At 50.0% G+C, this 16,004-nt stretch overlaps 1 protein-coding gene across 1 annotated transcript; it reads right to left on the reverse strand.

Moving 5' to 3' along the window:
• Positions 1 to 7,705: 7,705 nt before the first annotated feature.
• On the reverse strand, positions 7,706 to 15,767 carry LOC144160018 (galactosylceramide sulfotransferase-like). Its single transcript, XM_077691641.1, has 2 exons — positions 15,079 to 15,767; positions 7,706 to 8,272 (listed from the first exon to the last, which is right to left on the reverse strand). Exons 1-2 carry the CDS (start codon positions 15,765 to 15,767, stop codon positions 7,786 to 7,788), a joined length of 1,176 nt encoding a protein of 391 aa, XP_077547767.1. The 3' UTR covers positions 7,706 to 7,785.
• Positions 15,768 to 16,004: the final 237 nt, after the last annotated feature.

The raw sequence follows: 16,004 nt of genomic DNA on the forward strand, positions 1-16,004 counted from the left end.
CTCATTGTGGGTACACAGTACAATCATGAAAACTGACCTGTTTTGCACGGGAAAGGGGGGGGGGGGAGGATTTTCATGATTACTGAGCAATTTTTCCCCAAGGTGTGCAGCCGTGAAGTTTGCAAAACGAGTTTTTGGGCGCCACGCTCTCGACGACACTTTTTATTCTACGGTTCGAGTGTCAGTGTTCGCGCACCGTCGCGTCCACGCCATTGACCAATGTACAGGAACAAAATTCAATCACCCTACTACGCATTTGGACCGTTTGTCTTAAGTCGAATGGCGCAAATTGAGCATGGCCGGCTCGAGATAATCGCCGCGGAAACACCAGCTTCTCAACTCGCCATATTGACCGCCTGACTTGCCGCTAAATCGCCGCCGCTAGGCGACGCCCCCGCTCGCCACTTCGCTCGAAGCGGGTGCACCACTTGGTGCGCTTCGAGTAATGCGGCCTTAAATGCATGCGTTTGGGTTGGGACCAGAAGAAATTTCGAATAAAGCAATATTTCGAGTAAAGCGATCTCCTTTTAACGAGGGATTACTGTATTTTGCTTTTGTATTGTTCTGATAAAACAAGGGGGACAGCGGTTTTGAGTAACCAAACTCACTGTGTAAAAATTTCCGTCCTTCGCCGATTTTTTTTTGCGCACTTCAAATGGGGAAACCCAGAAATATTCGGCTTCGCTGTAAAACAAATGAAATCCCGTTGCCATTTGGAGGGAAAGAATATGGTCTATAATATCGTTAGTCTAAATTTTGGGGGCAGAAATTTGGTCCCCAATGGAAATCTATAGCTCGCATTTGCGTGAGCTCCGAAGAGTAGCACCTCGACGTCGGCTGTGCAAAGAGCTAGCACGTTTCGGGGACATGGAATGGCAGTACGCAGTCATTCACATCCGCACTCATTCGCAGGGGCAAATATCTATACTCGGTTACAACTCAAGAACGGCACCACCTCATGTAGTGTATCACTGCGCCAAAGCGCCGGACCCGTGACGTCAGTGCGCGCGCGTTTTGAAAGGGGTTTGCTATGAATGCGTGATATCGTCTTCCTTGTCTGACGCAGTTTTTTTTTGTCGTCACTGGAGTCCTTGTCAGTGCGGCGGCGTGCAAAGACTACGTCATACAACACATGGCCGTCCAGCAAGTGTCGGACGCCCTCGAGCTTCAACGCCCGAAAGTGTCACCCCCACCCGGGGGTAGGCATGAGTAGGTGACGGAAGCCGAGTGGCCGGCTGACACGACGTGAGGCCGCGTCGCGTTTGCAGGACAAATAAAGATGTTTTCTCTCTCTCTCTCTATAAGCATATTCAGTCCAAAAAATCACGGGAACGGCTCACGCCATGTTCAAAACATTCCCAGTAACTCCCTACTTGCGCCGCGCGGAGAAACATCCGGCTACGGTGATAAGGCACAACGGCAACTTCCGGTGCCGTTCTTAAGTTGTCACCGAGTATAGAATCTCGAAGGGCACTCCAAGGGGGCAGAGAACGCTTGCGCATTGTGTGCTTCCAACAGATTGTGAGAGGAGCAAGGAGCTAAAACAGCCACACGTGTGCATTAAGGAGCTGCACTTGGCCCTCCTCCACATTGGCCGCCAAGGTATATAATGCTATCACACAAAACCGGCTTCAAAGTGGCGTGCTGAAGTCCCGTTAACTTGAATGATTGGGTCGCAAATTGTTTACTGGACCCATGCTGACCCGCTGAAGCACCGCCCACGGAAGGCGATGACCTTGAGGTGAAAGGGACTCGTACCGGCGTCAAAGATTGGGATACGCATTGAAGGCGGGCGGTGACAAGGAAGGGCGCCTATAAAAAGCTGGCCTCTGCTTCTAGGTGAGGTCGTGAGTGTTCATAAACACCATTAGGACGTCACGAACTCGTGACGGTGAGCAAAAATGTTGATGAAAAATGTAAAAAGCAAAAAAAAAAAAAATGCCGGACCCCTAATACTGCAGAGAATAAATTGATTGATTGATTGTAGGGTTTAACGCGCCGACGCAACGCAGGCGATGAGGCGCGCCGTAGAGAGGGCTCCGGATTAATTTTGACCACCTGGGGATCTTTAACGTGCGCCGAAATCTCGTACACACGGGCGTTTTTGCTTTTCGCCTCCATCAGAAAAGCGGCCGCCGCGGCCGGGAAACGAGAATAAATTAGGAAAAAAAAAGCCCCCACAATTAGTTACGGGAACGCAATCGTAAGCTTCATCATGTGGTCGTACGTAAATATCCAAACCATAGTTATCCAGAATCGTCAAGATTTCGGGCGTTTTTATTTTTGTGTTCAACGAACCCTCAGAAATATTGACCTAACTGAAACAACTATCGCTCTGCTACAGAGGCAGGCAAGGAGTTTTTAACAGCCGAGCTTTGCTAGGGCTGGGCTTTACGACAGTCGGGTGTGGTATCCCATCACGCACCTTCCGAAGCAAGTCTTCTCTCCCCACTCAAAAAAAAAAAAAAAAAAACGGTTCCCAGTGAGGGAAAAAAAATTAAACATAAAAGTGGACTAACGGCCTTTATACTTTATGGAAGATGACTCAAATTTCCCCTAAAGTCATGAAAAGTGCGTTTGTGCTTAACGGCGAAGCCGACTTTCAAAAAATCGGGGTAACCTTCGTCGTTCTGGGCTGGCTTTCCCACATTGGTTGTTGCGCCGCGAAGAATTGCCATCTACTGTGGGAGAGAGAGAGAGAGAGAGAGAGAGAGAGAGAGAGAGAGAGAGAGAGAGAGAGAGAGAGAGAGAGAGAGAAATCCCCTTGTTTTCCGAGCAAGTTGGCTTAGATTTCGTTGCGCTGGGCCCCCGGTTGCGAGTGGCCCAGCGCGTCGTACAACTGCTCAGTGCCGCAGAGGGGTGGATGGGTTGAGGGAACAGGCCACATGCTATGAGTGAAAGTGTCACCGAGGTCGACAGTTGGGGGAAGGGAACTGAGAGGGACGGACTTTGGGACTTTGGGGAGGAGGGAACGACTGACGCGGGAATTGGTCTGAAGGGGTCGCCATATGCACTCCTGCGCGTGATGACACGTCATCGGGGTGATGACACGTTATCACCCTGCTACAAAGGCGAAAGCAATAAGCAATCATCATCATCATCATTATCACCCGTTGGTGAGAGATGTATGGTAAAGGGAGACAGCAGGGGCGGAAGAGGCGGTGATGCTTTGTGACCTCTTTCTACGAGAACAGTCGACCGCGGGCCGACCGAGCACCATGGTAGAGCGCCTCAGGGGAGTATGATTACAGAAAACGGCTCCAAATTTGGTGTTTTTAACAGAGGAGGAGGAGGAGGTTGCCTTTATTTTGGCAGGAAGACTCTGCGTCAAGTGGGGGAAGTGGGAGTAAAAGGTGGGGGGTTTGCAACTTGGGACATCTTGAATGCGGACCGTTTGACCCAAAACAGGTGGGCTCTTTGAGAAGGCTGGAGATGACCGTGTGGGGTGAGGAAAGCACGCTGACGGGTCTAAACTGCTCGAGCTAGACCGCTTTTTAGAGAAAAATGTGCAATTAAAGCCAGCATCGAGGGTTCCAGTGTTCGGGGGTCAATGTAAAGAGAGGTTGTATTTGGAGGAGGCTTGAAGGTTCTGTTGCGCGCGAACTTCGGACAGTGCCAGATTAGGTGCTGGAGATTGGCGGGCGTGGGGGAGACTCAGACGGGACATCGAGGCGGCAGAGACGGGGTGTACCATTTACGGAGGGTCTCTGGGGTAAGGCTATAGCATTGGCAAATTATTTGTTTATGAAAAGTTAGGCTGATCTTTGCAGAGAGGGCAGAGTGGATAAAAAGCCGCTCGAAGTCAGGGCCTTGAGGGGGTCTTTTTTTTCCTTTTGTATCGTAGAAGCTGTATCGCCGGTGGTAATGCCTCCGTAGGTGGAGGAGCCAAGTCGGGTAGCAGCAAACAACTGGGGGTTATACACTCGCGTGAAGGAGAGTGGGCTGCCTGATCCTCCGGTGATGACTCCTCGTGTCGAGGTGACCAGCCGATGCGAACAAGAATGCCGCTAGATTTCAGGATGGAGACCTGATGAAGGATTTTGTTGGAGATGGTATTGGTCGACGTGGGAATTTTCAGAATCTGTAGGGCTTCGAAAGAGTCCGTAAGGATGCGTATCTGGGAAGGCATGGAGGAGTGAAAGTCAAACAGAGAGGGTTTAAACCAGACTGTGTGCTGTAAATACATGGCCATTTGCGGATGGAGTTTGGTTACAGAATACCGCTGTAACTGTTGTTTTACCGGAACTATCGGGAAATAAATTATATGACTATGAGCCGCTAAGACGACGCTAACATTCCGCACCACTGCTCCGCTATCCATCCTTTATTTACATAGGGGTAGGGCGCTGATCTTTTTAACGGCGCGTGTCGAAGCGTAGGCTTATTACTACCTCCTTTACCTTACCATCGATGCAACAGCGCCAAGGGGCCAATTCAAAGATGTTACCTTTTCTTAACCAACAGAAGGTGCTCGTTAAGAATAACAACGTCGGTTTTAATGCGACAATAAAATGGGCGCCCCATGAGGCTCGCTGTAACAGAAGACAACGAATGTACCCATTTTTTGCCGCCTTCTTTACCGCAGACAAGTTCCACCGCATGGGCGTTTTGAATTTTCCTTTCATCAGAACTGAGTGGCAGGAATAACGTGAAAGAAACCCCAAAAAAAAAAAAAGTTGTAGAAGCGGGGTTTTCTTTTTTTTTCGAATAAAAAATTTTCTGGGAATGTGCATTCTATATCGCCCAGGGCAATATTGTCCGATTGCAATATTTTACATGAAAAACAAATGCAATGGCAAACTTTAGCGGCCTACATTTTTATGCCTTCCTTTAGAGCGCGGACCATGCAAGTTTCCGAGCGCGCGTAGCTCCGTCTAGTTCAACAGCGGCAGATTCGGTCGGTGCTTATGCCTCCGAGCGGTAAGGCAACCCGCGCCCCTCTATAGCCAACGCGGCCATTTGAAGACCGTCACTACCACTATGACACGCCTGCAGAGCGGCGATTACTCATATCGGTTACGCCGGCGGGGGCAGTGCCAACACACTCTCAGAATGGCGCTCCTTGGTTCCAGTCGGCGCCGATACGTGGCGCAGCGATGCAGTTCGGCAACCTGTCCAGTGCTCCATTTACTTCTGCGTGGACGTGTACCTATTACAACTACTCCAATACTCACACCCTCTTACAACATTGTCTCTACTTCAATTGTACTCAAACACAGCTGGACGCACTGCCGTCGGAATCATTTTGAACACTAACACGGACACGAAATGAGATGCAGGCTTTCTTCCAGGAGCCGGTTTAGCTTATTTCACCCAGCCATTCACGCTCCGTGTCCGCTCTGCGACGCAGCTACTGTAACTCGATCATATGCTATGGCAGTTCCGGGGCGTTACAAGAGGACGCTGAACTCATCACAGGGGATCAATGGGACATGTTGCTCCTCAGCGAAGACTACCGCACTCAACTACTACTGCAGGCAGAGGTCCTCAAGACTACTGCACTCAAGACTACTACACGCAGAGGTCCTAAACCTCCCGCCACCCGCGGAGGTGCGGCCCGCGTCTACTCTGGACGGTCCTCTGGGCCATTAGGCTAGACCTTCCGGACTTAATAATGTTCAATGTCTGTCTGCCTGCCTGTCTGTCAGTGTCGACAATAATGCATCGGGGGTGCGTTGATTGTGCTCAGCTGTCGTTGGGACGATATCCTTACACTTCCTGAGTTGAGCTAACAAGGTGGGCGTTGTAGTACGCTAAAAGTGCAGCTCTTTCATCATTGCCGGAGCGCAGCAACAGGAGCGGTTTCTTCCTTAAAAGCAGCAGTAAAATTTGCAAGGGGGCCTATTTTTTGTGCTAAAGGAGCGGCTGAACGCGCAAAGCCCACTCAATCCCTTGACTGGACAAGCTGATCACTATCATGAGATCTGCCTACTGTGCACTGCCATAACACTGCCATAGATGGCAGTGTTATAGAGGTTAATTCAGACATGACTGAGGGCAGGACACAGTGGTGCATTGAAACTCGACTTCATTTGTGTGCGTTCTTAAGTGTTTTAAAATTGTCCACGGAATAACGTGAAACCCGAACACATGAATACGAAGTCAGTGATGCGGCTAAACCATCTTGAGCCTTCGCTTCAACCGTAGCCGACTGACTTCTCGCCTGAAGTTAACAAGGCAACAGGAAGCACAGCTAACAGGGAAAATTCTGCCGTCGAAGCTGTTCCTTCCTGTGACCTAGTAAAAATAAAATACTCGAAATCGTTGAGAAAAGTGCGGCCTCGAAAACTACAGAAAAGAAAAAAAGAAGCTGCATAAGTGTCGCTTAAGGCACCAAAAACGTGTCTTTCTACATGGAGGGCACGATATTTGGTGCCGAGCATAAACTGTGCCCACGCGTATTTGGGAACTTCTGTTCCGTAAAAGAAAGCAATCAATGATGGCTGATACTGCCCACTCAAATAATCGCGTTTGCGTGGAGGCATATTCAGAGCTGTTTACGAGTTAACCTTACGCAGTGGCTCACGCACGAACAACGTAAAGTACGAAGGACACCATAAAAAATGAAAAATATTTAACTGGATGTTGGTACCGAACCGGTGAGACGATTGGCGTCACTGCCCGCCCTCAGAAGGCGCATGCGCACTCGGTCCGACAGAGTACTGCGTGACGGTTTTTCTTATACGCAATGGTTTTGAATATTGCGTGTGTTTTGCATGCCGGGTAAAAACATCAGAAATTCAACGCGCATGCACAGAACGTTTTCACGTGCAACGCAAAAAAAAACTAAATAGCGCTCCCGATTCAGACCAACAACAACAACAAAAAAAGGCGCCAAAGCCGAAAAACTGTTGTGACCTATACTGTGATGTAAACTGCGTTGTTCTGAGCGATCGCGAACATTAGGAATTACTGTTATTCCATAGTTCCTGGGTGAATGACGGGAAGGGCACTTGGGAGAAGGGCGAGGAAGCAAAAAAAAAAAAGAAATAGGCTAGTGTATGCACAACTTTATGTAAAATTTCATTTGCTTTGCTTCCAGAAATCCTTCGCCACTCGGTAATACCGTGTACAGCGGTGAAGGGTCGTGACAAAAACACAGATTAAAACATAATTCCCGGTCAGTTCTCAGCATGAGAAACGCAAAAAAAGTGACCTGGAATTTTTTTTTTAAAGGAGTAGTCGACTCGTGGCTGTTCGAGCAACCTCGAGTCACTTGAGGCTGCCGCACTTTGATAAGGCTCCTTGGGCAATTATCACAAAAGCACCAAAAAATATGGTTCAACAAAAGTACAGTATACATATTCAAGTGTATTTTATGAGTACTTAACGCTAACATACCCCCGTCACGGCACAGCCAAAAGCGCTCTTCGAACTTTTAATTATAAGCAAGCTGTCGCAGTGAAGCAGTCTTTCTAGATCAAGAACCACGTATGCGTCACATAACAACGAAAAAAATTGTCTTGTTTCTTCGTACACTCCCGAGCGATTATCAGTCGCGAGACCCACACTGTACCAACCAGGGCACAGCGCTTGTAAACTAAGGCGCAAGGAAAAAAAAAAAAACTCATCAACGCTTCGAACGTCACATACAGAGTTCGTCAAACAGCGTTTGTGGTCTGAGGCGTTACGTGAAACACCTTCACAAACGAACCAAGCGCAGAGAGTCCAACGCAAATCGTTGTACAGATCGGTCTAGCAAAGTGTCTTTGGTCATTCACCGCCAACAAAAGAATGGAGATGAATAACGCCGACGGCTCTTGCGTGACCTGGGGCTCTCTGCGTTCAAACGCCATTTTTTGTTCGCCTACGCCGGAGGGTTGAACTCTTGCCGGCTTTCGATTTGGAGCTGCGCTTGCCTGCGCCAGGAGCGGTATGTTTTCTGGACCGCGCTTTCATGTGGCGCGCCAGACACTTCCGCATCCTCTTCTCCTGTGTCTTCTTGACCTGCTCGTGGAATTCGAGCTCCGTCCAGGTGAGGCGGCGACAGAGTTTGCTCGTGTTGTTGGACTTGAAAGCCACGACGTCCTTGCGCTTCTTTATGGTGGAAACGTTCTCCATGGGCTCTTCAGCCATGACGCAGCGGTCGTAGTACTTGCGCTGGGCGGCCCGCAGCATCGCCACCTCCTGGGCCATGCGATCCTCGCCGAAGGCCTTGACCCGGTCGTCGAAGACCTTGGCGAAGTGCTTGTACAGCTTCCAGTCGACCGAGTTGAGTTCCAGCAGCCGCTTTTTGGTGTCGTCCGAGAGCACTTCCTTGTACGCGCTGTACCTGAGTGGGGAGAAACGGGATACATGTACAGAGGGCTTGCGCACCTTCGAAATGTCACACAGAAAATGTACTCCGATCGCAATTCGGAGACTTCTGCCTTGTGGAGAAAAACACTGAACGGACAGTTTTTGCACCCACAGTAGATATTACCATGCTTGACTTGCTGACTTCGTTTCTGCCAGCGATACGATCCTCCCCAATCCCTGGTGTTACGAATCGGCCAACGCCACGTGTTTAGCTGTTACGAATCGGCCAACGCCACGTGTTTTCCGGCATCAGCTTCCACGTGCGAATCCACGACGTTCGCCACACCCTTCAGGCACCTGCGCGTCGGTGAGTCATACCTCGACATACCCGGCTCAGACGTTTCGCTATCGGCGCGATCAACCTTCGATAGCGCGACCCCGGCACCTTTCAAGGACACTCTCTCCCCTCTCTCGGACGCCACGTGGAGCGAAGCCATGAATGTTTCACGAACTATGGAAAGAGCGTGTATGTGTCTGTGATGTTCGTGGCGTGTTACTCTTGGGGGCGGGGGCGTTTTTTTGGGTATAAATAGAAGCAGCACAAACGCTGAAATTCATTCCTGTCTGAGCTGCGAATCCACGCGGTCGCTCTGCTCGAGTCCTGTATTGTAACCTCGCCCGTCGGGGCATTGTATGTTTTTTTGGCTTCGGCTCACCTCTCGCTATGAAGTAAACAGTTACGTTATCCTACTGCTCTGGACTCTTCACGGCTGCAACAGCGGCTGGCCGCTCGCATCATACACGCTACCCATCGTATGTTTGAGGCCACGGAGAACGGATCGGGTGACCCCGCTCGGTCGCAACACTGGCAATGGTTTTATGGCCAGAACGTACATGTATGATAATTTTTACCTCAATTGAGCTATACGTGGGGTCTATACGCAATGCATAGACGTACAGGCACAATCATCCTGCCCTGGATAAAGAGCAGCTGAAGCCGACGTAAAACAACCCTATTATAAAGAATAATGTGCAACAATGAGCTTACCACTGCTAGCAAAGCATAGCTAGGCTGTGCTTGTTTTTCTACCAATATCCGTATCCGAAGCTACCAATAAGTGAGCCAAACCACCCGAACCTGATAAAAATGAACAGAAACAAGCCTCGAGCAGATAAAATGGCGATAATGTTAAAAAAATGGTCAAAGTAGGCGGAACCGTCCTGAATGGACGAAAGCATTTAAACTGAAATAAGGTCGATGGAAGCGACTTAAAATTATCAAAACTAGCCGAAGTTGAATTTTCAACTACAAAAAAAAAATTACGAACGCGAACACATTAAACGAACAACACCATTGCTTCTGAGATTTGAACCCAGCTTGGCACCTGTCCAACCCAAGCCGTAATCTCCACATCACAAGGTATTTTTTAACACGATAGGAGATAAGCCCTTCAGGTTCTTTTGAAGCGAAGGTTTAGTGTTCTCACTGATGGCGTCTGTACCGCGAAAACAGGTGAAGTTAAGGAAAAAAATTAGTGCCCTTCCACTCTGTGAAGAAGGATGACCTGCAAAGCTGGACGCAGTCCACAAACACGTTTATCGTAATTTGCGATGGAGCATATTTCCTAGACAATTAGCCGAATGAACCGGTAACGGATCCAAGCTTTGTTCTTGCAGATAAACATGTAACTGCCTGTGTCCCTCCCGCGTCGTAACCATCTTACTGTTTTTGTAAGGCCGGGTTCAGATTGTTGCCGCAACTGTCCTAATGACTTTAAAGAATTACGTTATTTCACGTCTCAGCCAACCCAACTGCGTGGCATGGCATTTTTTACGTCCATAGATCACGATAAGGGTTTCGCGTCGATAATCTGAATGAACATAGCATAATACACAAACCAATCCACTCTTCCACTGAGTACTCTGCACAGGTCCCACTGGGCCGTTTAACATCCGCGTTTAAATCTCGCACCAGCACAGCAGACATGCCATCCATCAGTACGGGCGTGACACCTTTAGCTGCGCTTGCACGCCTCCCCTCCTCTATTATTCACCACAAACCTTCGCACGCATAAACCGGCAACCGGTCATGTGCGCGCGCTTAGAAGATACAGACACCACGACGGCGAGTTTCGGTCGTTTTAAGGGGCAGGCCCTTGGCAGCCGTTAAATGGGCTTCGCGGGAGCGGTGTCTGTTTGAGAGCGAAGGCAGCAGCGACGAAAGAAAGGGAACGGAGAGGAGCGTCTAGTGATCTCGAAGTTGCTGCGCCGCCCGACTAGCAGGCTGTAGTCCCCTGCAACGCTTCAGCCTACCTCGATGGGAATTTCGATCAACTCGTTCTCCATTCTTAGCCGCTGATGAGGAACTTCAGCTCTATAGTAACTGCAGACCCAAACCGTCAGGAGGCCAGGCATCTCCAATGACAGCGATGGCACACGCCATTACTCCCTATTTCAGGTGGTAACCATGGGCAATCAATCAATCAATTAGAGTGCCTATGTGTTAGATGCACTACTGGCCAGTGTGAAGAATATTTGAGGGCAAGTACCGTAAATCCAGCCCGTACCCCCTCTATTCTCCGGTATGGCCTACCGCGTCTTTAATACTCGGTCACGTAGATCATCAGGGCGGCTGGGTACTAGGTCGACGACGCTGTAACCCTGGGGCAGCGTAGCAAGATCTTGAAATACGACCGGTGGTCGACCAGGCCACCGGAAGCTGCCGTTCATGGCCACTATCCGTGACCTTTCAGCGCCTCAGCACGGCAGACACACCTTACGCGTGGAGGTCTTGAAATACGACCGGTGGTCGACCAGGCCCCCGGAAGCTGCCGTTCATGGCCACTATCCGTGACCTTTCAGCGCCTCAGCACGGCAGACACACCTTACGCGTGGAAGCTTCGGGCAAGCAGTGGCGCTACTCACCGACACCTACCTCGTTAGAAGAGGTGACCCGTGCATACGCGCCCACCTGAATGGTTCGGTTCAGGTGGGCTAAGGCGGGCCGCAGCGGCACTCGGACGAGCTCCGCTGCGCACCCGCGATTTCATGCGAAGCGGATATATCTAGTTCTCCTCGAGCCTCTTTCAAAGCACCCGCAGCCTAACGTGCGAGTACCGATTTCCCAGAAGTCGCCTAACTTTTGCCCTCACTGTGACGCAAATATTTCAGCAAGCCAGTATTGAGGAGTAGCGACAGGTGGCCCAACGACACGCCCGCGGCTAAAGCGCTTTCTAAGACCTAACGTGCGAGTACCGATTTCCCAGAAGTCGCCTAACTTTTGCCCTCACTGTGACGCAAATATTTCAGCAAGCCAGTATTGACGAGTAGCGACAGGTGGCCCAACGACACGCCCGCGGCTGAAGCGCTTTCTAAGACGCAAGTAACTCACTTCTCTGTTTTCATCAAGACAGGGATTGACCTCCAACGATTATTACATATTGTGAAGGAGTGATGCGAAGCGGATATATCTAGTTCTCCACGAGCCTCTTCGAAGCACCCACGGCCTAACGTGCGAGTACCGATTTCCCAGAAGTCGCCTAACTGTGCCCTCACTGTGACGCAAATATTTCAGCAAGCCAGTATTGAGGAGTAGCGACAAGTGGCCCAACGACACGCCCGCGGCTGAAGCGCTTTCGGTGTTTCGCGAAAGCTTACCTTATGGAATTGGACTACTACTACTACTACATACTACTCTACTACAACAACTACTACTACTATACTACTACTACTACTACATACTACTCTACCACAACAACAACAACAACTACTACTACTACTACGAGAAGGAGAATACTACTACTACTACGAGAAGGAGTTACTTGACCACTACTACAGGTGTTTCACGAAAGCTTACCTAATGGAATTGTCTACTACGTTTTATTTCTTTAAGCAACTGCGTTTGCGCTGGCCGCTAGAGTGTCGTGAAGTCAGCTGTTGCTGCTCTTCAATTACTGCCTCGCTGAAATACTTGCACCACAGTGAGGACAACAGTTAAGCAGCGATTGATGAACCGGCACTCGCTGGTTAGGCTTCCGGGCTTCGAATTCGTAATATGAGGTATTACTTGCGTCTCTGAAAGCGCTTCGGCCGCGAGCGTGTCGTTCGGCCACCTGTCGCTACTCCTCAATACTGGCTTGCTGAAATATTTGCGTCACAGTGAGGGCACAGTTAGGCGACCTCTGGGAAATCGGTACTCGCACGTCAGGCTATGGGTGCTTCGAAGAGGCTCGAGGAGAACTGGATATATCCGCTTCGCATCGCTCCTCCACAAGATGTAACAATCGTTTACATTGGACTTTATAATATGAGGTATTACTTGCGTCTCTGAAAGCGCTTCGGCCGCGAGCGTGTCGTTCGGCCACCTGTCGCTACTCCTCAATACTGGCTTGCTGAAATATTTGCGTCACAGTGAGGGCACAGTTAGGCGACCTCTGGGAAATCGGTACTCGCACGTCAGGCTATGGGTGCTTCGAAGAGGCTCCAGGAGAACTGCATATATCCGCTTCGCATCGCTCCTCCACAAGATGTAACAATCGTTTACATTGGACTTTATAATATGAGGTATTACTTGCGTCTCTGAAAGCGCTTCGGCCGCGAGCGTGTCGTTCGGCCACCTGTCGCTACTCCTCAATACTGGCTTGCTGAAATATTTGCGTCACAGTGAGGGCACAGTTAGGCGACCTCTGGGAAATCGGTACTCGCACGTCAGGCTATGGGTGCTTCGAAGAGGCTCGAGGAGAACTGGATATATCCGCTTCGCATCGCAGGGGTGAACCGTAAAGTGGGCTACGGCACGTGCAGCTACGGCGTCATCTCTCTCACTGCCTTTCCCTCACACGTGTTTCATGTGTCGCCACCAAGGAGCGCCCTTCCCTTGACACTTCCCCAAACGCTGTTCCATCCTTCGCATATCCAAACCACGTGACGTTTGCGCAGGAGGTTGAAACGCGATATGCAACAACATCCTCGCAGCTACCATGTACGGGGTAATCCGAACCACGTGACATTTGCGCGGGAGGTTCAAACACGATTTGCAAAATGCTGGCCGGCGGCGGCGGGGCTTTGCGAGGTAGCAGCAGAGTACCGCACGCCGCCTTATGTTCACTGATCAGGCGAACACTTCGTGAGACGCAAGAGAAATGCGCCGTGACCGAAAGAACTGCAGCCCGCGCTGCGCGCAAATTTCATATTAGAGATTGTAGTAAAATCGTCAGTGCATTTTTTACGCCCAACCGCGCTTCAGATTATTTTTTTCAATCATCTTATGACCGCATACCGCCGTTAGCTGCCGACTGCGCAACTTGCTAAAGGGGCACCGGCGGAGGCGAGAAGGAAAATAGTTGTGAAAGAGGTGCCAGCGGTGGTGATGAGGGGCCCCGGAGCGGCGCCGAGTAAATCGATGACACCGGAATGAAAACACATATACTGCTTTGCAGTAAAAAACATTTCCCCTGGCTGGAATCGAACCAGGGTCCCCTTGCGTTGTGAAGTGGGTGTTTATCCCATTGCTTGACGGTTGCTGTTCCGACATTGCCGACATGGCCGAAGCGGTTTGGATTTGGACAGAGGTGCATGAACGTGCAAAATTAGAGAAACCCCACACCGCACCGCGTAAAGACGGCGATTATCTGTCACGAGAAAGCTTGGTGGCCAACTATCATCGTCGCTTTTTAGAAGTACGTGGGTATACGTTCGAACAGGCTTTTAATGGTTCAGCCTAGCACTCGCTTTGGTTGGCTAAGTCGGTGAAAAAAGCGGGGTCCCTAGAGAAGCATAGCGCGAAGCCGTCAGCGAAATTCCCGTTGGATGCGACGGCCTAACAACATACTACCCACTCAGGTGGATTTGTTAGTAACAAGGACAGCAGCCATCAGAAGCTATTGGCTGATTCACCGAAAAGCTCTCTCCCAACTAGCCTCGTCCGCCGCCTACGCTCAAGGGCCACCGTCTGAGGAGGCGAGGCGTTTCAAGGACATCGTGCCCTCTCTTTCTTAATTTTCCTCATCATTCACCAATTTCTACCTGGCTGCGAACTTCAAAATGTCCAACCACAATTCTCGCATAGCTATTGAGGGGGATTCATCAATAACTGCGACAACTACCATCAGAAGCTGACGGAAAACTCACAAATTTGGCTCAGGCGCAAATACCAACCCACAGTTCTAACACAGGCATTCAGGAGGATTGGCGAGTGAAAGATGAAAACAGCCGCGGAAACTCTTGGCTGATTTTTGCAATTGCCATCATTGGCAGCGATGTGAACACACCCTCCCAGAAACACCTGCTTATAGAACTAGCCTATAACTGATGCTCACGCATTCTCACATCATGACAGATCGCTTAGGTCCCTAGTGCCTTTAGGTCCCTAGTGCCAGATCGCTTAGGTCCCTAGTTCCCTAGTGCCTTTTCCATGCAGTTTTTTTTTTGCCTAGAGGCAGTGACTAACGGAATTCGCAACATTCACTTGAATGTTTCTTTATTAGAAGAACGATGTCGGCATTGGCTGAAAGCTGTGCTTTGCCTCTGAAGTACTTACTATTTCCTTTGTTTCATATAAATTTGTCATGTATGAATCACCCCGCCAATTGCAGTATTAAAATATGTTTACCTGTTTATACTTCTGTTCGAAGCCAGAAGGTAACCCCAATCCACTGAAGCAGAGATTACTGGCATTAAGAGCGCAAAAACTGCTTGGAAACTGTACTCTATACATCCTAATTCGTATCTTTGCAAGACCGTCGCTTCAATCATAAACGGGCCAGCAAACGGAATTCTCTTCCACGCGTACGACGGCACAACCCACACAACACGCTTCCGAAAAAAAAGAGCACCGCGTACCTGGAGTTGACTTTAAGCGCCACCATGTCCGTGGTGTTCCAGCACAGGAGGTGCTTGAGGAGGACAAGTGATTCATCCAGCCTCTCGAACAGCATGACAAGGTCGAAAGTGGAGTCGATTCCGAGCACGAACTTGTCCACCGCGGCCTCCGAATCATACAGCCCGTCGTAGCCCAGGTCGAAGGACATCTGGTTCAGCCCCACGCTCTCCTTGACTAAGCGATGCCCCGAAAGGTACGCCGTGAGATTCTTGTCACGGACGAACGCCGTCAGGTTCCTCTTGAAGATGGAGGAGAAGTTGCAGTAGGAGTAGAGGGACTCGAACAGCGAATCGGGCCTGCGGAGGATGGTGATGTAGAGCGTGTCGTGGGGCATGAGCTGCCGCATCTCTTCGAAGTTGAAGCGCGTGTGGTGCGTGAGGATGTTGTAGGTCATGTTGCAAGGGGGCAGGTCGGCCACCAGCTTGCGGTTGAAGGGCTGCGGATGGCCTAGGTAGTGCGTCTTCTTCGACTTTGGCAGCACGAAGTTGAGATTGTGCGCGCTGCCGAAGCGAAGCAAGATGTTCATCACCGTCGAGCTGGCGCACTTGTGCGTCTTGAGAAAGACGACGTTGGTGCGCGGAGGCGCGCACGACTGCGGGTACGGCGTGTTCTCGGGCCACGTGATGGCAGACCAGGCGTACTGCTGCATCTGGGTCCTGCGCACGGGAGCGATAGAGGAGAGCAAGTGATCGGGATTCTTGAATGCGAACGGATCTTAGATCCCTTAGATTCGTTTGAAAGGAAGATGAAGGATTTGAACTCCAAATCGCTGGTCCTTTCCTAGGTCTTCCCGTCGTTCGTGCTTTTGACATCATATTGTTATCTACTAAAGTCGTGTTTGAAATTTTTTTACTTTCTACAACCAACTTTCAGCCTTTCCAGTATC

This window comes from Haemaphysalis longicornis, unplaced genomic scaffold, assembly GCF_048455015.1.
Source record: "Haemaphysalis longicornis isolate Haplotype H1 unplaced genomic scaffold, Haemaphysalis longicornis Haplotype H1 scaffold_10, whole genome shotgun sequence".
Classification (NCBI taxonomy): domain Eukaryota; kingdom Metazoa; phylum Arthropoda; class Arachnida; order Ixodida; family Ixodidae; genus Haemaphysalis; species Haemaphysalis longicornis.